The 20472-nt window shown below is 36.6% G+C and overlaps 1 protein-coding gene across 4 annotated transcripts in view; it reads left to right on the plus strand.

The window, feature by feature from the left end:
- Positions 1-17370, plus strand: part of Shoc2 (SHOC2 leucine rich repeat scaffold protein) — an 86320-nt gene extending 68950 nt beyond the window's left edge. For all 4 annotated transcript variants that reach the window (XM_021648938.2, XM_060391109.1, XM_021648937.2 and 1 more), the window contains exons 5-9: positions 5988-6176; positions 8142-8264; positions 10221-10358; positions 10681-10798; positions 12059-17370. In XM_021648938.2, coding sequence (XP_021504613.1) covers positions 5988-6176; positions 8142-8264; positions 10221-10358; positions 10681-10798; positions 12059-12267 — 777 coding nt within the window. In that variant the 3' untranslated portion in view covers positions 12268-17370. The remainder of the gene's footprint in view (positions 1-5987; positions 6177-8141; positions 8265-10220; positions 10359-10680; positions 10799-12058) is intronic.
- Positions 17371-20472: the final 3102 nt, after the last annotated feature.

Raw genomic sequence — 20472 nt, forward strand, 5'->3', positions numbered from 1 at the left:
AATAATACTGAGCTGTTAGGAAATGGACATTGTCATATATGTTTATTTTATATTTAATATTGTATAACTGAAATAAGTCAATTTATTGGCATCTGCACTATTTTTTTATATTTTTACTATGATATTGTAAAAAAAATAAATTAAATGTTCCACTTATTTATCCCCTCCCCTTTACAATCTCTGATCAGAATTGACCTTTTCTCTTCTGTTTTTAAGTGGGGACTGGGACGCCATAGTTTTTCCATGTTTTGGGCATGGGAATGTTAAAATCTCTTTTTACTTGTGATGAGAGGATTATGAAAAGGACAGCTCTCTTCGGTTTGAATATGAAAGGTTGTGTGGCTCTGTGTGCATGTACCTGTTTTCAGGTAGAGACACTGGGAAAGCCTTTGGTTGGCCATGTCCAAATATGAGAAATCATTAAGTCTTAAAAAAATCATATATGTGCTGTGGAACTAACACATTTTCAGTGTAAATGTGTGATTCTATTTGTAACATAGAATCAGTAAGGAAAACAATAAGAACATTAGATGCTATTATGAGACTTGCAAGCTGAGTTTGAAACAATGAATCAGGACAGCAGTTTACAGTTGAGGCTCATTTTATTTCTGAAATCAGAACTGGTAGAAAAAAAATCAGTGCTGCATCTTTGTATTTGAAAACATTTGAGAATGGACTAGTATTAATATACACATAAAGGAAAAACGTCAGCAGCACTAAGCACATGGGTTCCAGATTTGAAGCTAAGAGTTGTACGTAAATGCTTTCCTTTAGCTTCAGTATAACCTTTTCTTTTCAGGGACAGGCCTGTATAGGTAGGAAATACGAATTAAGGGAGGATTGGAGCCAAATGTGTGATTAAATTATTATCTAAAAATATGAAGAAAATTGATTATCTAATTATCTTCCTAGAGTTGACAAAAACTGTTAAATCATATGTAAGATTGGAATTCATAGTCTGCAACATTTCTCAGTTGACAGAAGAAATGGAGTCTGGAACAAAAAAAAAAAAGGAGGTCTGACTTCTTGTTGCAGTTTCCCAGGATCTCAGATATCTACTCTTTTTTCTTTTTTTTCCAGTTCATTTAAAAAACAGTCAGTTGTTACAATAACATTTGTGATAGAAATCCAGGAAAACTTTAATAGATTGGAAACGTTTTTCCTATACTGACTGTCCTTGCAAGGTTTTCTTAATCACCATGTTTACCAGTTCATTTATAATAAAAATTTTAAGAGCAGTTTCTTAGTGCCCTATGTAAAGGACCACTTTCCATTTCCACTCTATTTCATCATTAGGTAGTTACTTCATGTCTTCTGCTGGCTTTGTTATTTATACTAACTGATAACTCAGACACCATCTTCAACTGGTTGATGGCCAACTGACTCAAGTTTTAACTAACACATTACTCAGTCCAGAATTTTTTCTAAACTGTAGTATAACAATTTTGTCTTTGAATATCGTATTTTACCTTCCTCTCCGTTTTCAGTTATTCCAGTGTTCTTTCCTTTTAATACAGAGATTTGCATTTTAAGCATTTTTTTCTTTTTAATGCAGAAATTTGCATTTTAAACATTTATTAAATACTAGCAAACTTTTTGTTTTATCTCTTTAAGTCTTCACTTGAGTTTATATGGCATCATTATTTTACAAAGTGAACATGCTTCAAAAAAATAACTGGTTAAAATCACAAGGTATTAAAAGATAGAACTAGGATTCAAACTTAGCCTGTTACAGAGTTTCTCATGTTAGTAAGTCGCATAATGAATGTTGTGATCCTGTGGGAGTGGCCCAGATCCTATTAACAGGCTCCAGAGGGTGCTGATTTGACATACCTTGACACAGACTTTGAATAGTAAGAGCATCCTTTATGTGGTATGTCACCGATGATAGCACAGTTATATATTGTTTCTAATTGTTTTTATTAATCAGGTTGCTTTTTTTAAAATAGAGTTTAGTATTAACTCCAGAGATTCTTTTGTGTCTGCATGCTTGGCACTTCCCTGACATAATAGCTAAAATAGGGGCCAATGGGGTTATATACTTAGTAAATTCCTTTTTGATACTTGTCTGCCTCAAGTTTTACCATATAGAAAAGCATCAATATCAGGAAGTATAATCATCTACTAAATTTAATATTCCTAGAGGAGCCATTAAATTATTAATATCTTATCCAGTGCAGGTATTGAATTAATCTTATACTAGGGTAGAGATGTGTATCAGTAAGACCTTTGTAAGATTGATCACACAGTGGACTCAGACCATGTCTTTCTCACACTAACATGACTATAGATTCTAGGATGTCTCAAACTGGCTACCTATGAGCACGTTACATCCACAGATATGCTTTCTTTACTCCAGAGTAGTAAATGAACTGAGACCAAATAATAAAAATGGATAGATTTTTCTGTTTTTTTTTTATGAAATCTAGAAATCTGACATAGTGACTCCACAATTTCTGTTAGGTGAGGTAATATTTTTTACATGAGAAAATAAAATATAATAAAAAATAAATCATGTTTGGGGAAGACAGCCCAACAGAAGGGAAAGAGCCCAAGAGCAGGCACAAGAGTCAGAGGCCCACTTATTCTCACAGGAAGGAACCATAAAAATATGAACCTGAAAGCTGTAATGTATATGCAGACCCATATTGGCCTTGTGTTTAGTTGACTCAGAGAACCTTGTTTTTATGATGTTCTCCATAAACCTCTGGCTTTTATACTCTGCTGCTTCTTCCACTGTGTGCCCTGAGTTTTGGGAGAAGGATTTGCTTGCTTTTGGCCTCTTATTCATTTACTTGCTTACTTATTCATTCACTTACTTATCTGTCTATCTGTCTATCTGTCTATCTATCTATCTATCTTTATTTATTTTTATAATTTATTCATTATATATTCTGATTGAAGCCCACTCCCTCAACTCCTCTCATCCCTGCTCTCCCACCCTTTTCCCACCTGTCCTCTTCCCCTAGTCCACTAAAACGGGGAGTTCTCCTCCTCTGCCATCTGCCCACAGCTTATTGCCTGCTCTTTGATCACTTGCCCCTGGTGATGCAGACTTGGCCAGGCCACAGAGGAAGAGGATCCAGGCAGTCCTGATGGGGGGAAGGATCTGATGAAGACATCCTATTTAGATACTTTCTCTGCATAATGTCTGGCTGTGAGTCTCTGCCCCTGACCCCATCTGCTGATGGAGAAATCCTCTCTGATGATGACTGAATAAGGCACTGATCTGAGTATAGTAGAATGTCATTAGGAATCACTTCATTGATACAGTTTCTTTTCCAGACCAGTAGTGTTTGTTTTCATCCTAGTTTTATTGACTATCTAGTCCTTGGTTAACCAAGCAGTGTTGGGCATGGGTTCTGTCTCATGGTGTGGGATCTTAAGTCAAATCATACATTACTTGGCTACTCCTGCAAGTTCTGTCCCTCCATTGCCCTGGCATATCTTGAAGGCAGGAAAAATTGTAGATCAAAGGTTTTTATGGATGTGTTGGTCTCTTTTGGTAGCCTCTAGATACTTTGCTGTATCAAAGACACTAGCATGTGGGCACCAGTTTGACTTTCCATGTTCGGTGAGTTTTGTGGATATTGTCCTTGGCAATGAGGTCCTGCTGACAGTCCGAGGAGAGCAATCCATTGTCTCAGCACCAGCCTGGGGATTGTTTGGGGATTTCCGTGGGACTCCCTTGGCCAGCAACTCAATTAATGCAACCTAGTCTAAATACTGGAAGCCTCATTTGGTGACAATGAGACCAGTTTAGACTCCCTATCCCATTATTAGGAGACCTCATTAGGATGATCATAAAGTTTAGAAAGTTTCTGCAGTAGTTTTTCATACCAACCCTTAAATTATCCTCAGTTCCAGTTGTCTCTCCCCTCATTCCCTCCCTCAGCCATATCTCCCTTCCCCACCCCACCTGATCCTCTTGTTCCCATCTCTGCGCGCCCCCAGTTCTCCCATAAAATCTGTTCTATTTCCCGCTCCCAGGGAGATTTGTGTGTTTCCCCTAGCCCTTCCTCCATACCTAACCTTTCTGGGTCTATGAATTGTAGGTTGGTTATCATTTGTTTAATGGCTGATATCTACATATAAGTGAATACATACCAAATTTATCTTTCTGGGTCTGGATTATCTCACTTGGAATGTTTTTCCCCCTAACTCCATCCATTTGCTTGCAAATTTCATGATGTCACTTTTTTTAATAGCTGAGTAACACTCCATTGTGTAAATGTACCACATTTTCTTTATCCATTCTTCTGTTGAGGGACATCTAAGTTGTTTCCAGATTCTGGCTATTATAAATAGAGCAGTAGATGTTACCCAGGACTGATATGGCTGAATCTTGAGATAGATCAATTTCTGTCTTTCTGAAGAACTGCCATATTGATTTCCATAGTGCCTGAACAAGTTTGCATTACCACCAACAATGGATGAGTGTTCCCCTTATTCTGCATCATTGCCAGTGTGAGCAAAGTTTTGTTGATTTCAGGTATTTAGAGAGGTGTAAATGGAATCTTAAAGTAGTTAAGATTTTTTTTATTTCATTTCCCTGGGTAAGGATGTTGAACATTTCTTTGTTTCTCAGCCATTTCGGTTTCCCCTATTGAGAATTCTCTGTTTAGATTTATATCTCATTTTTTTCCCATTGGGTTATTTGCTTTTTTTTTAATATCTAGTTTCTTTAGCTCTTTATATATTTTGGATATTAGCCCTGTATTAGATGTGGAGTTGGTAAAGATCTTCCCATTCTGTAAGCTGCCATTTTGTATGATTGATGGTGTCCTTTACCATACAGAAGCTTTTCAGTTTCATGAGGCCATGCTTATTAAATGTTGATCTTGGTGTTTGCACAATTGATGTTCTATTCATTGTCTTCTGTGCCTATGCATTCAAGGCTTTTCTCCATTTTTCTCTTTTTCCAGGTTCAGTTTATCTGTTTTTTTTTATTGAGGTCCTTGACCCCTTTGTGCTTCAGTTTTGTGCAAGGTGAATGATACAGATCTATTTGTATTCTTCTACATATAGACATCCAGTTAGACCAGCAACATTTACTGAAGATACTGTCTATTTTTCAGTGTGTGTTTCTGGCTTCTTTATCAAAAATCAGGTGTCCATAATTGTGGATTTTTGTCTGGATTTTCACTTTGATTTAGTAACGATGTGTCTATTTTTAGTCAAATTCCATATGATTTTTATTACTATAGCTTTGCGGTACAACGTGAAATCAGGAATGATGAGACCTCCATTGCATTGCATTGTATCTGCAGATTGCTTTGGTAGGATAGCTATTTTTATTATGTTGATCCTACTGATCCATGAGCATGGGTGATCTTTTCATCTTCTGATATCTTTAGTTTCTTTCTTTGAAAAATTGAGGTATTTATCAGACAAATCTTTTACTTGGTTGGTTACAGTTACACCAAGTTATATTATTATTGTAAAGTGTGTGTGTGGTTTTTTTTTTGTCATTTTTTTTCCCTTAGTCCATTTGTCATTTGTATATAGAAGAGCTCCTGATTTTTTTGCTAGTGAATTTTGTATCCAGCCACTTTGCTGAATGTGTTTATCAGCTGTAGGAGTTGCTTAGGTGCAATTTTTAGGGTCACTTATGTATTCTGTTATATCATCTGCGAATAAAGATACATTGACTTCTTCCTTTCGAATTTGTATCTTTTTTTATCTCCTTCAGTTGTCTTATTGCTCTAGCTGAGACTTTAAGAATTATATTATTATATTATATAGGTATGGAGAGAGTGAACAACTTTGTCTTGTTGCTCATGTTAGTGGAATTACTTGAGTTTCTCTCCATTTAATTTGATGTTGGTAATGGCTTGCTGTAAACCCTAGATCTGTTTAGTGATTGTCCCTGAAGATAGTCACAGAAGCAGCTTGGGTAGGCTGTTGTTATTTCCTGCAAGGCTACTGCTTTGTTTAAAGTAGATATTACTTCACTTCTGAATCTTATTCTTATTTTATTTTTACAGAGTCTTTTATCCAGTCTTGTAAAATTGAATAGCTTGACCTTAGCTAGAAATTGCTTCCAGTTATATCCAGTGGGAGGTCCATCTCAGTTTTCCACCATTTATTCCCTCAACATGGAACACAATCGAATCAACAAGATCCCATTTGGAATTTTCTCCAGAGCCAAAGTGTTAAGTAAGCTGAATATGAAGGTAAGCACTTGTCGTGCTGTGTGTGTGCTTGTGTGTGTGCATGCATGCGTGCTGTGATTCTTAGTTATAGTTTCTCTACATATGGAGAGCAGGTAATGCCTTGGTGGTGAAATCTAAACTACCAACAAGGATGCTTTTGGACAGTTCTTAACAGATAACAGGTGTCTTTAATTTGAGCATACCTTTAGCAGTTTGTCCTCAAAGAATAATTATGGGTGTTTGTAGACATACAGCTGTCAGGGTATGTTTTGCATAACCATATATTTGTCAACTTATGCCAGAAAGGTTTAATTAAAGTAATACATTTAATGGAATAAAATGGAACCACCAGAATTGATGCTCTAGACTAAGACAATGTTAAATATCTTTTGTAGTATTCTCAATTTAAGTAAAAGATAAAGTATGTAAAAATCTCTCCCTACACAGGTTTGAGCTGTTTTAAATATGCGGTTGTTATATTAAACTCCTAGGCGTTACATAATTACATCCAGCAGCACTTTTCAAGACAGGGGTTTTTTTTTGTTTGTTTTGCTTTTTTTTTTTTTTTAGTTTCCTTTCTTTTTTTTTTTTCTTTCTTTTTTGCCTGTCAGAGTGATTGATGAGTTACTCTCAGGTTCTTTGCCTGTCCATATGCACTACAGTGAACAGATTTCACATTTATAATGACATTTACTGTGAAATAAAGAAATAAATGGAAAATGCTTAGTACCATGATTTAATTTGTACTGAACCAAGTTTAAGTCTAGAGAAGATAAGGGAAATGGTCACATACCTAATCCTGAGTGCATCAGAGTAGGAATCCAAAAAATCTAGGTTTCTTTGATTCCAGACAGAATGTTCTGTCCTACTGTACTACCTCTATTTGTCTTTAAACCGTGCACCATAACTGTGAAATCTAAATCTACAGTTTCTTTTTTTTTTTTCCTCTCCATCATGATAACTCTCTGGATTAGCCTTTTTGCCTTTTTACATATATATACATATATGTAATAAGCATGAGTAATAAGAAATGGCTCAGTTTCTAGTAGATTTGGACCATAGTGGTGCAGGTATGCTAGATTTTACATTTGAACATAGATTTTTATGGCTCTGATGTTGTTAAGAGTATATCTGCCTAGTTACGTTTGCCTGAGGTTTGGATAGAATAATGTGACACTGTAGAACTTTGTCTTAAACTTTTTCAAATGTGATAAATGATCAATAAAAAATTTTCTTAGAAAAAAATGAGGCTGACATTTTTCTTCTTATATATGTACTAATACTTTATTTTTATTTATTCTTTCATTTTGGTTTTTTGAGATAGGATTTGTGTGTCCATGGCTATCCTAGAACTTGCTCTGTGGACCAGGTTTCCCCAACCTCAGAGATCCTCTTATCTCTGCCTCCCAAGTGTTGGGATTAAAGATGTGCACCCCCACCTCCTGGCACTTTTTAAAAAAAATTTTAAAACTACATTTATTCATTTGTTATATGATTGAGCAACATGGCTCATTTCGGGGGGAGGTCAGTTTTCTTATCTGCCATGCATATCCTGCTGTTCAGGCTGGTGTCAAGTGCCCTTACCCTCTAAGCTGTCTTCCCTGTTTCCTGTGCACAGCTTAATTTGAACATTCTTATTTTGCTCAGTGATTTCTGTACATTATTATTAAAGTGGAGAAAATCCATTTTTCATTAGGATCTTTGAAATTGTGAATGATTTTTCTGTATGTCATATTTAAAAAAAAATTTATTACAGATACCCACATAAGAAGGCAATCATGTAGTTTAACCTAAAAATAAAAGTCTGATTAATTAAAACATTGGAAGTTCAGAGGTTTTTGTTTTGTTTTTACTTGTTTTCTTTTTCTATTTAGATAAAAAAAAAAAACAAGAATAGAGTTTTGCATTTTAAGAATTTTCAAAGGGAAATTCAAATGGTATCTTTGTGTTTGTGGTTCTCCATGGGGTGTTTCTTGTGTTTCCCAGGACAATCAGTTAACATCACTCCCTTTGGATTTTGGAACTTGGACCAGTATGGTAGAATTGAATTTAGCAACTAATCAGCTCACGAAGATCCCAGAGGATGTGTCTGGTCTTGTTTCTCTTGAGGTAAGTGAGTATAGATGAGTAGTTTTTAATCCTGAGAATCACCAGAGAAAAACCAATCCTACCATTTGAACCAAATTGGAGGCAAGCTTTATTAAACACTGACCAAGAGGTGGACTTTGGTTAGGATCACTCCCTGCAATTTCCCAGCTGAGTGGCTCTGAAACATGTGTTGCAGGGGGTTTTAAGGACAAAAACTCATAGGCCACTGTACTTTTCCATGAAACAGCTTCAACTCCCAGCATTCCAGGCAGTTACCTAGTTCTTGGGTGGATGGGGCTTACAGGTTAATTTTGGGTATTATAATTTAGGATGCCTAAAAACCCTCCAGAGGACCTTACAGGCTTCATGTTGATATCAGCACTTTCTGTTGGTTAAAGATTGTAATTAGAGATGGTCATAAGCAGACTCCATTAAGTTCACAACCCTGTTTAGGATAGTGAGGTGTTTGCCTCCTGGACCACTTCTGCCTAGCAAAAGCTGAGAGAAATAAATGCTTTCTCTTTGAAGAGAAAGACATCTAAAATTTAGCACCTTTAAAACATTTTTTTCTTAATTCCTTTTAGGAAACATGACATTGTCAAAATAATTATGGATTCTTCAGACTGACATTCAGAGCCTTAACTGTATGGCTTTGACCTAATTTTATCACTCATATTTGTACTGGTAATGTGTTGTTTATATTTTTAGCTCTGTGCATAGTCTTAGGATCTAGACTATACACAAGGTCTGGACTCTTTTTTTTTTTTCCTTCTTTCAAAAAGCTTTTTTTCCCATAATTAAAGATCCATCTTTACTCAAGAATGACTACCACTGTCTTTGTTTAGTGAAGTTTTCATCTTTAATTAACAACTTACTAAGATAGTAAATATGCTATTTTAAAGATTTTAAAAAAACTTAAAAAAATTGTATTTTATTATATCACAAAGCAGTATTTCTCAACTTTCCTAATGTTATAACCCTTTAACCTCATTTTGAGGTGACCCCCAACCATAAATTATTTTCATAGCTGGAACTTTGCTACTGTTATGAATCATAATATAAACATCTGATGTGTAGGATGTCTGATATGCAACCTCTGTGAAAACATTGCTTGGCCCCAAAGGGGTCGTGACTCAAAGATTAAGAACCACTGTCATCAGTAAAACCAGTATGGCGTAATGGTTGGCTTCATTGGTGTTGTGGTGAAGCAAATGGGAATGCAGTTTGTGAACCTCATCTAACCAAGCTTTAGTTCCTGAGGAATGAGATGAGGTAATGGTATCCATAGTTCTAACTAGGATTAAGTGAATAGAGTAAACAGAGCACATTTAGTGCAAGGTCCGAGTAAACTCCAGTTGTGACTATTATTTTATTGGTCTTACTGTGTGTGTTTATGGATTTTATAAACTTGGGGCAAATAAGCAGACCCAAAGGCAGCTACAACTGTATGTAGATCTTTGAATTTCCTGTTTTTTCAGCTATTCTAGCTCCCATTATTGTCTCCCTATTTCCATGCTGAATTATAACTTCTCTGATAGAAAGGACTTTCGCTTCCTCAGCCCATTTCAACCCTTTAGTGTTTTTAGATGCACTGAAATGAAATGTCTCAGTAGTAACTTCAGTGGTTGATCTAGACAGCTATAAGTCCATCGCTTACCTTCCTAAAGTAAATATTTTGTGGAATTTTGAATAAATATCCAGGTTCTTATTAATACTTGGATTTATTCACTGTTAAAATAGTTTTGTTTTTCATTTTAAAAATTAGTTAAATGACTTTTCATCAGTTTCTAAGTAAAATTGAATTAAAATCTCTATTAGTTTTAAAATATTGTATTAGCCAGTTAAATATTTAACATTTTATAATTATGCTTAATACTTATTTTTGGAAATTAGCATTGGTTAATAAACTTTACTCCACATAACAGTCGTATATAATATCATTTGATGAGCCATGAAATGCTCTCAATTTCTGTTTAGGTTCTAATATTATCAAACAATCTTCTAAAGAAGCTTCCCCATGGTCTTGGAAACCTTAGGAAGTTACGAGAATTAGACCTAGAGGAGAACAAGCTAGAATCCTTGCCCAATGAGATCGCTTATCTTAAGGATTTACAGGTGAGACCTCCCAGTGGCTTTATTTAGAGTTTTATGATTATAGTTCTTAGAAACCGTTGCACATTAAAAGTTTTTCTTTAGATTTTGATATTATGCTTGGATTTTTGTCTTGTTGTCCTTATGTGATCATGAAATATACCATCTGATTTTGTTCTCTTAACAAATGAAAATTTTTGAAAGAAAATCTTGTGATTTACTAGTAAGCAATATTTACTCAACTTAATTTCCCTGTTACTTAGTTTACTCATTATATATATCATTTTAAGTGTGTATCAGTTGTGGGAAGCACATGTGTAACTTTTTTATTTTGTTGATCGTTTAGAAATTAGTCTTGACAAACAACCAGTTGACCACTCTTCCCAGAGGCATCGGTCACCTTACCAACCTCACACACCTTGGCCTTGGAGAGAACCTCCTTACTCATCTTCCTGAGGAGATTGGTATGAACCTATGGCTGCCTAACACTGCTGGTTGATTTTGTGCTTTCCAACAGATAGGCTTGATAAATATACTGTTTTGTAAATTCAGTTATGTCAAGCTGAAGACTTTTAATGGAGTGCTAATGGTTTTATTCATAAGTTGTTAGAATTAATACTGTATTTGGGAATGGTTTAGAATGTGTATGCTGTCAAGAGATTTTATTTATAAATCTCAAAGTAGAAAGACTTATTTTCTGTTCTTCCAAACTTAGCAGTTACATGGGAATGAATTAAATTATTAATGTCTGTGTTGAAAGGACATCATTTTTGATTTTTTATTTTATTTTTTGTCCTCATTTAGCTTTTATTTATAATAACCAGTACTGAAACTGCAGGCAAAAGCCACCTTGCACAGCTTCCAAAGAACATTCCCCATAGGCTTTAGGGTTAGGAGTAGGTAGTGTTGACTACTGTCAGTACTCAAGCTTACTTTGAGAGTTTTTCCAACTGTGTTTATGTTTACTATGTATTGAATTTAGGCAGTACAGGTGGTAGTCGTGTTTTATGAGAGTTGATTGAGTAGTTTCTAAGTCAGCAGCTCTGTGGATTATGTGCTCCCTGTGACGTCCTGCTTCAGAAAACCAAGACAAAGTAGTAAAGAGTGTTTTTAAAGTGGTAGACAATTTAAAATTTGGTTCTGCCGCTTTCCTGGCTTTGTAGCTTTGGGTAGAGACTTTCAGCTCCTGTTACCTTACCTATAAATCAGGACAGTAACATTTCATATAGGCCCCCCCCGAGATCTACATATAGAAAAGTCTGTCATGCTGGCTTTTGGCTTACTACTTTTCTAGTGTCATTGGCAAAGAGTCTGTGTTTTGACCTTGAAAATAGAGGTTTAAAAATCCATATGTGGCCAGGTGCAGTGATGCACACCTATAATTCCAGCACCTAGGAAGGCAGAGGCAGGCAGATCTCAGAGTTCAAGGCTAGCCTGGTCTATAAACTGGATCCAGGACAGCCAAGGCCTCACAGAGAAACCCTGTCTCGGAGGGGAGGAGGAATCCTAAAACTCCATATGTGAACTCCCGCCTGTCCCAATAGAATCTCTTCAGTGTTTTCATAAAGCTCTTAAGCAAAAAACCTTTGTGATTTCATTGGTATAGAGGGTGCTATACAGTGGGGTTTTAAAAAGTCTCCCCAGTTGATTTGAATATGCTACAGTTTGAAATCTACAGCTAAAGTTTTAAGAGTAATATGTTTTTTCTTCTCCTCTCTAAACAGGTACACTGGAAAACCTAGAAGAACTATATTTGAATGACAACCCCAACCTTCACAGCCTCCCCTTTGAGCTTGCTCTCTGCAGCAAGCTGTCAATCATGAGTATTGAGAACTGTCCACTCAGTCACCTACCACCTCAAATTGTTGCTGGAGGGCCTTCATTCATTATTCAGTTCTTAAAGATGCAGGGTCCATATCGTGCCATGGTTTGATACAAACTGCTGGTCCCACACACTGTTCAAAAATAGACTGCCATTAATGTTTCATATCTATATCTGTATCTGTGTGGATATTGATCTATGGCAGATTTATAAAGACTGCATTATGTGTTTTTGCTAATAGAGGAATCATAGCCATTTAGATTTTTTTAATTATGTAAAAAAAAAAAAAAAGCTTGTATAAGTTTTCTTTGCTCAATTTGATGGATGTTTTCCTGTTGTGTAATCTGATATGCCAGTTTGTTTAAAAATCTTCCAAGAAATTAATGAAGTCATTAAATTTAAGGGACAAAGTAGTATAGTTAGATATGTTTCTCTTAGGAAAATGTGGGCCAAAAATTTTGTTGCAGCTTTTCATATACATTTCCCCTTAAAATTGTCTGATCTTTATAACATATAGGCCCTAAAGGTAGAATTTTTCTTTAATTTATTTTGAAATTTAACTTTTATATATTGTTTACATTCAGAGTAAGTCACTGAATTATTTTGATTTGCTCTGTTTTAATCAGTCAGATAGAGTTTATATTCTCTGTTAAAGAATTTGCATCAGCTAGTTTAAATATTAAAAGATACTTTGTTGCAACAGCTGGCAACCAGAAAATATGCATTTAGAAATCAAAATTCACACTAGTTTTATTTCTTTGATGAACTGTAAAGCAAATATCTGAAGTGAATCTTTGGGGTGGGGGTATTCAAACCTTTCCTAGAATAAGTATGTTTTACTTGGGGAGCAGAAATGTGTGGTGAAAGGTTTTCTTTTCTTTACTTTTCTTCCCCCAGTCCTGAAAGTTGCAGATCCACAAAAATTTAACAGAAATTTGGCAAATAAATAACACATAAACACACATTCTATATATGTATATACAATGCTATATAGATATGTATTTATTATATCATAAACTACAATAGGTAACTATAAAGACTTCTCCCTTTCCTTGTACAATGAGATGAATGTCTCTCTCTGAAGATTGCAGTCTATGTATGTTTCACGGTTATTTAACGGTGTGCTATGGTTTTATATCTTGACTCGCCTTGTAGATCTTTCTGTTCTGGAGTGTCTGTGTCTAAGCACAATATCTTCCCACTGTGCTGTAGTTGCTGCTGAACTAATGCACTTTCCCACATGGGGCACTGGCTTCACACAGTTCAGTTCAGTACCAGTACTTTCAATCTCATCTTTCCTTTGTTAGTAGGCGGTAGTACAGTTATGGAAAAATGGCACATTGACACCATTGGTAGTTCTGTGGAAGTTATGTAGGATGTGCATGTAGTATTCGATAAATTTTTTGTTTTGTTCTTTTGCTTTACTGCCTTTACAAATATCAAAACTGTAAATGTGTGCCCCTTACATATTTTTTTTTATTTTTGGTAGTGTTGGTACAGGTCAGTTTAATTATTGAGGAGACCCCACAGAGCAGGTGCATCCTAGATACAATCCTAAAACACACCTCCCATATAATGAGTAACTATTATATATAATTAAATATTGCTGCTTGTTCTTTTGTGTTGTGCCCCCCAATTTTTGTGTATTTTGTTCTAAACAACTATTTTTAAAAATTAAAACTAATATAAAGATAAATATTTGGACTTTTGCTTTTCCTGGCACTCAAACTCAGAATTGGGTTTGGTGACAAATCTGTGTTCATAATTGGCAAATTTGTAAGGAGCAACTAAGAAGTGAAAGGCAGGTAAAGATATAAAACCCTAGAATGCTTAAATGTGCTGTAAGACTATTGTAGATGTTCACTGGACTTTACAAAATAATATTCTTTCTTCTTTCCCATATACTGTGGCTTTCAGTTAAGATTTTGTTTATAAAAGGAATTTATTACAGTTCTACCTAGAGCTTGTGTGTGTATGTGTGTGTGTGTGTGTTTTTCTTTTAAAATTCATATGCAGTTGTATTGATATTAAGATCATAGACTTTAAACTTGAGAGGTAGTGGTCTGGTATCTTTTCTTGTAAAAACATGGTTTCTCAAGATGAGAATATATGAAAAACATTAAACAGTTTGTTTTCCCTACATTCATTTAAATTATTCTACAACGGAGGTGGGAAATGGCCACAATCTTACATGTAGAACTAACATTCATATAGATAGTGTATAGTCTGCCTTTTCAGGATGCAGACTTTAGATCTTCTTTATGCAAGCTGTGTTGGAAGATCCCTTTAATTTTATGATGTTTTCTACCAGGAAACCAAGCTGGACTCCAGTTGAGGGGTGGATAGTTGTGAAACCAAGATACTTAATTCTTGCATAAGGGATGCTGATGACTGTAGATGAGTACACATGAGTTAAGTTTTTTTCTGAAATGCGCCGTATTTAAAACTTTCATTTTTTTTTTTTAAAGAATAATGTTTAGACTCTCCTCAAGATTTGATTAGTAAAATAAGAATCATAGACTGTTATCTTAAACATGTAAATTTTGGTTTGTTAATTTAGAACTTTACTCAGAAGGGAGAGACGGTGACTTGTAAATGAATTCTAAAGAAAACAGTAGAGATAGAAACTCCGGGAGAGACAGTTAATTTGTACTTCAAAGTTGGGGAATGCAGTTGGGATGAATTCTGAAAGCTCGAATTACAAGTTTCTAATTAATCTTATGAAGTCTGAGCCATTTAAAGTGAACCAATTCTGGGCTTGGATATGGCTAAGTGTGAGGTGTAGTGTCGCATTCACAAGGTCCTGCTTCAATTCCAGTACTCCCATCCCCACAAAATACAAACAAGGACTGACTGCATCATAACAAAAACGAAACGTGTGCAGTCAACCAGGAGTGATGCTTCAAACTCAAGGCTGGTGCAGGATGAACTCAAGTTTAAAAATATCCTGGGTGCTATATTAAGACGTTGTCCTCCCAAAAACCTTCAAATATGAAGAGCTTGCTACTCAGGATGTACATGTCCTGTTCAGTTGGAGCTGCGAGTCCTCATGAGTGCTTGTGTGGCTGGCCTTGGAAAATGTCCGCGGCCATACTTTTCCAGAAGGGCGCTCTGGAGCCTCACCGGCCATCTTTCTTTCCCCCACCCCAGCCAAGCATCCTCAGAGTAATTTTTACACCATGGAGTTGGGTGGTCGGGGCCCTGCCCCAAAGGCATCTGTCCTGCTGTGCAGTGCCTAGCTTCTCTGCTTAAGAGACCTCTTAATCTCTTAAGGGTCACGGTGAGTCAGCAGTTGCTCCACGTGAGTTTCCTACTTCTTTCCTCACCAAACAGTATGTTTCAAATCCTGTGTTTGTTTGTTTGCTTGTTTGTGTTTTCAGCTGTCATTACAAACTTGGATAAAAGCTGTAAGCAGCCTAAATTAACTATTAGTCCATTACTTTTAAATCCAATAGTCCATTACTTTTAAATCTCAGCATATAAAGCATAGCCCACTTCTCTGTCAGAATGTAACATGAAAGGCCTCCAGTATCCATTCCAATCTCTCCCCCACTCCCACCCCAGGAATGTAAGTAGATTGTGCTGGCTATGCTTTTTGTCAGCCTTCTGCTCTTGTGAATTCTCACCAGAACTGCCCATCGGTTTCTGACTCTAGGGCTTTGGCCTGTTGCTGTTGTCCTCTTCCGTGGTCCTTCTCAAATCAAAGTTCCAGAAGCCTAGTTGGTACCAATTTTGTGTATTTTCTTGTTACTAAAACAAATTATTTGATAGAAACGAGAGGAAAGGTTTGCTGTGTTTCAGTTTCAGAAAGATTTATGTCTGGTTTGGAATGGAGTGCAGGGCAAAAGTGTTCTGTCTGGCAGTGGAATGTGTGGTCCTAATGGAACCAGAAGTAGGAAAAGGCCTGTGGAGTACATTTGAATACTGTGTAGTGACTGCCAGCTTTTAAAACAAGCACGGCAAATTGTTCTTCATGTAGGCTGCCTTGGTAATTATCCAAATAGGAATTTAATGGCTTTTTCTTCTAGTGTTACTTGTTCATGTCTTTTTAAGAATAATTTGGATTATCAAAATTTCATCTTGTTCATAAACTTTTGAATATGACCCATTTTTTTTTTCTGAACCCTTCAAAAACTTGCCTTGTTTAGGGTTTTTAAGGGGTCAGTTGTGTGTTGAGTTATAAAATTAATTTCCCCCTGTAAACCTGACTATGTTACTTTCAAGATGAGGGAGTTTCTGGAAAGGGACTGGCTTACATTCTCAGTTAGTGTCACGTCATTGCTGAAAGTAGAAGCAACAACATCTGGCCCCTTGAGCAGTATTGTAGTCTGCTGTGTTGCTTCCATCCCAAATCGCAACACCCGCACAGCTCTGACTGAAGTTGGTTAACAGATGAATGCTGATTTAAACATGCCTAATTAAAATAAGCCAGTGGGAGTTCATGCAGACCTTCCAGCCTGGAAATACATATACTAAACCCAGTTTTACACTTGTCATCCTTCTAAGCCAAAACATGTCAAGTGCAAGACTTCAGTCTGCCGCGTGTGTGATTTTTACACTATCTGTAGATATTTCTGTTTGCGTAGCTTTCTTTACTAAATTTGTTTTACTTTGGGTGATGACTTGAGGCATTTGAGAATGTCTCCATTCTCAGATAAATCTATTAGAAGTACATAGTCCAGTGAAACACTCCTAGTGCAGTGTTCTTTTTTCTGTCACACTGAAGGTAAGGGCGAGGTAGACCTACCTTTCTAAAGTTTCAGCTTTAGAAGAGGTTGTTTTAGAGCTGTGAGTACAGGTCTTCCTGGCAGTAGTCCTGACTGGCCTCAGGGAGTCTTTAAAGAGAGTAAAGGAATGGCAGATGTCACAGCCAGATTGTACTTTTTTACAGGACCCAGAATATATCTAAACATAAGTCAGTAATAGTCATCTTTTGTAGGATGGTTGGCTTAATTCTGTGTTTCTTTGTTTTCTCATATCTTAAGTTTGGAAAGTATAGCTCCATCCTTGGAAAAGCTAGGACATAAGTATTTTCTATGTTGTGTAACTTGGGAAGAGATAGTGGACAGCCCACTTCAGTTTGCTTTCTTGCTTTCTGGTTGAAGATATGATCTTTTAGCTTCCTGATTCAGCTGCCTGCTGACAAGCCTCTTCCCACCATTTTGTACTCTGCCTCTGAAACTGTGAGCCAAAATAAATTCTTCTCTAAGTTGATTTTGGCTGTTGTGTTTTCTTACAGCAACAGAAAAGTAACCAATATATATACTGTGCTAAAGCTCATCATTGTTGATTAGCCACATTGACATAAAGTCTACTGACTTTAGAAGAAGGAAAATTATCAGAGGTAAAGAGACAAAGATACAATCTCCAGTGCGGCCAGTGACTAAGAACACTGTTAAAATATGTAAGGCAAAACCAACTGCAAGAAATAGGTCAGGCCAAGGTCATCTTACTATTGTAAGTTGGAGACTTCACCCCTCTATTAGAAATTATTTTTTTGGAACCATGTAATCTTTAATTTCCTTTATAAGTTTATGCTAAGTGAAAATAAAAAATACAAATTCGTCAAAATGTTTGTGGAATGGTGAGAGCAAAGGCCAGAGGAGCAGTTAGAACCTCTTCTCCATATTTAAAATGAAATTTTTCTTCTCCATTCTGCTAGGTCCTGGATTTCGGTTTCCGGATTGAGTTCCTTTTCTCTAAGGGGCAGCTAGAGCACTTTCGGGCAAGGCCTGAGCACCCTAGGCTGGGGTGTAGAAAAGGTTTTCCACAAAGTGTTAACAGTTTAGTTCTTTTTAGAATGAGTGGAAACTCGGGCGTTTCATTGTGGCAGTGGAAACTTGGGTGTTCCAAAGCCTATGGCATTACAGCTCTTGGTTAAGCTGCTACGCTGAGCACGGCAGAGGTGCTGGCGAAAAAGACCATGCCTGGTCCACTTGCAGCGAAGGCACAGGCCTGCTGAGGCCCAGGCCCAGTGAGCTGGAAGGCAGTCCCAGGGAGGTCCAGGTCCAGCAGATCAGAGGGCAGGCCAGCTGAGTTGTGGCCCAGAGGGGGATGATGAAACTCAGAAGGCCATAATGGAAGGCTAATTCGATCACGCAGCAGGCAACCCCAGCAGCGTGTATGCGCTCCCAGCACATTTATGTGAAATCAAGGATTTACAAACCTTGGGCAGTGGGCGGGATTTCTAGGGTGAATGTTTTTGATTCACTGGGGTCAGGGATACTTGACTTACATATGCCTCATTTTCCATGCAGTAGCATGGTTCTATCACAAGAAAGGAGAATGCAGTACTTAACTATTCCAGGGGCAAGGGCAATATCTCTTAAGTACTATTGAAGGTCATTGCTAAAGACTAATATCTTTAAGAGGGTGGGGCATTTCTAGGGATAGCTAGCTAGCTGAAAGGGTCTGACCTGTAATTGCCCTGAGGGCTATGTGACAAAATCTGCCCAGATCAGGGGGACCTTTAAGAATCTTGCTGAGAAAAGGCAGTATGTCATCATAGACCGAGTGCAAATAAGTGGCTATCTGGTGACAGCAGACTTCAACCTGATGCAGCAAAGCTCCCCCCCATTAAATCTTTTAAAAAGATTTACTTATTATTTATACAGCATTTCTGTCTGCATGTGTGTTTGCTTACCAGAAGAAGGCACTAGATCTCACTATAGATGGTTATGAGCCACCATGTGGTTGCTGGGAATCGAACTCAGGACCTTTGGAAGAACAGCCAGTGTTCTTGACCTCTAAGCCATCTCTCTAGCCCCAAAATGAAGTTTTTATTCTTAAACAAACAAACAAAAACTGTAAAAAAGAGCAAATTTAAAACAACCCAAAGAAAAAAGAGAGTAGAAGTTGATAAAATGTGAAATTAAAAGTTAATAGAAAAAAAAATCAATGAAACAAAAACAAGTTATTTGAAAATATTAGTAAACTCAAGCTTCTAGCCAGGCTAAGATCTGCTACCCTCCTAATTCTTGTTATAAAGGAAGTCAAGGATGTCACAATAGCTCCCATAGGAAAAAAAGGATAATAGGTACTATAAAAAAATCTCTATACTCTTAAACTTGATAGCTAAAACAAAACAGGCCAATTCTTTGAGAGATACAATGTGCCAAAATTTACACGAGGAAAAAAGTGTATTTATGCCTAGTTAAGAAATGGAGTCTGTACTTATATCCAGTAGAATTCATCAAACAGTAAAAAAAAAAAAATTTAAAAGGTTTATACAGCTAGTTCTCTACAGTTCCTTCCAGAAGATGGAAGGAGTGGGAGTGCTCTCTTCATTCTTTGGGTTCAGAATTACCCTAAACACTAAACCCAGACAAAGTCCTTACAATGAAAGATTACATACAAATATCTCTTAGGAACATTGATGCAAAGATCCTTAACAAAATATTAACAGATTATATTAATGTATAAAAGAATTATAAGTGACCAAGCATTTTTTTTAATGTTTCAATGCTGTTTCAGTATTAAAAGACCACAGTGTAATGTATTAGACCAACAGGTTAGGAAGAAAAGTATCACATGATCATGACCATTAAAACAAACAAAAAATGCTTGACAAAATTCAGCACCTTTTCTTGGTAAATTTCAATGGCTGATTTGCCAAAGAAGCAAAGAATTCAGTGCTGTCTGTCTGTTTATGTATGTATGTATGTGTCTATCTAGTCTACCTATCTGCCTGTGTATCTAATCAAATTTATGTCCTGATACCTAAAGTGAACTATATACACAAACATAAAATGTAAAACTAAGCTCCTCTTCTGTCTGGAGAGCAAGAGACCCAGAACATCCAACATAATATTGAAAGCCAGAAGTCAGAAGGCTGGCTGGAAACTGGATCTGCAATCAAGTTTTAGGTATAAGATGAAAAGAAAAGCATAGGTTGAATGTCATTCTTTTTATTTCTATGCAAATGGCACTACCAAGAAAATGAGGGGAAAAAATTAAAACAACAACAAAAGCACCATAGACTGAGAGGAAATCCTGGCAGGTGATATAACTGATAAAGACTTTGATTTGAGAGCACATGGGACTCTTAAGGTTCAGCATAAGGGAATGACATTTTAAAATGGGCAATTCAAGTCATGCGGTGGTGGCGCACACCTTTAATCCCAGCACTTGGGAGGCAGAGGCAGGCTCAAACTTAAGAGTTCCAGGACGGCCAGGGCTATTTCAGCATCAGTCACCCGGGAGTTGAAAATGAGTAAGAAGCCCCTGCAAACCCCATTAAAGCACCAAAAAGAAAATTACCAAAGCTGGCAAGTTGCTCATTGCTGGTGGAAACACAAAATGTACAGTCGCTTAGGA

The sequence above is a fragment of the Meriones unguiculatus genome, chromosome 1 (assembly GCF_030254825.1).
Source record: "Meriones unguiculatus strain TT.TT164.6M chromosome 1, Bangor_MerUng_6.1, whole genome shotgun sequence".
Lineage (NCBI taxonomy): Eukaryota > Metazoa > Chordata > Mammalia > Rodentia > Muridae > Meriones > Meriones unguiculatus.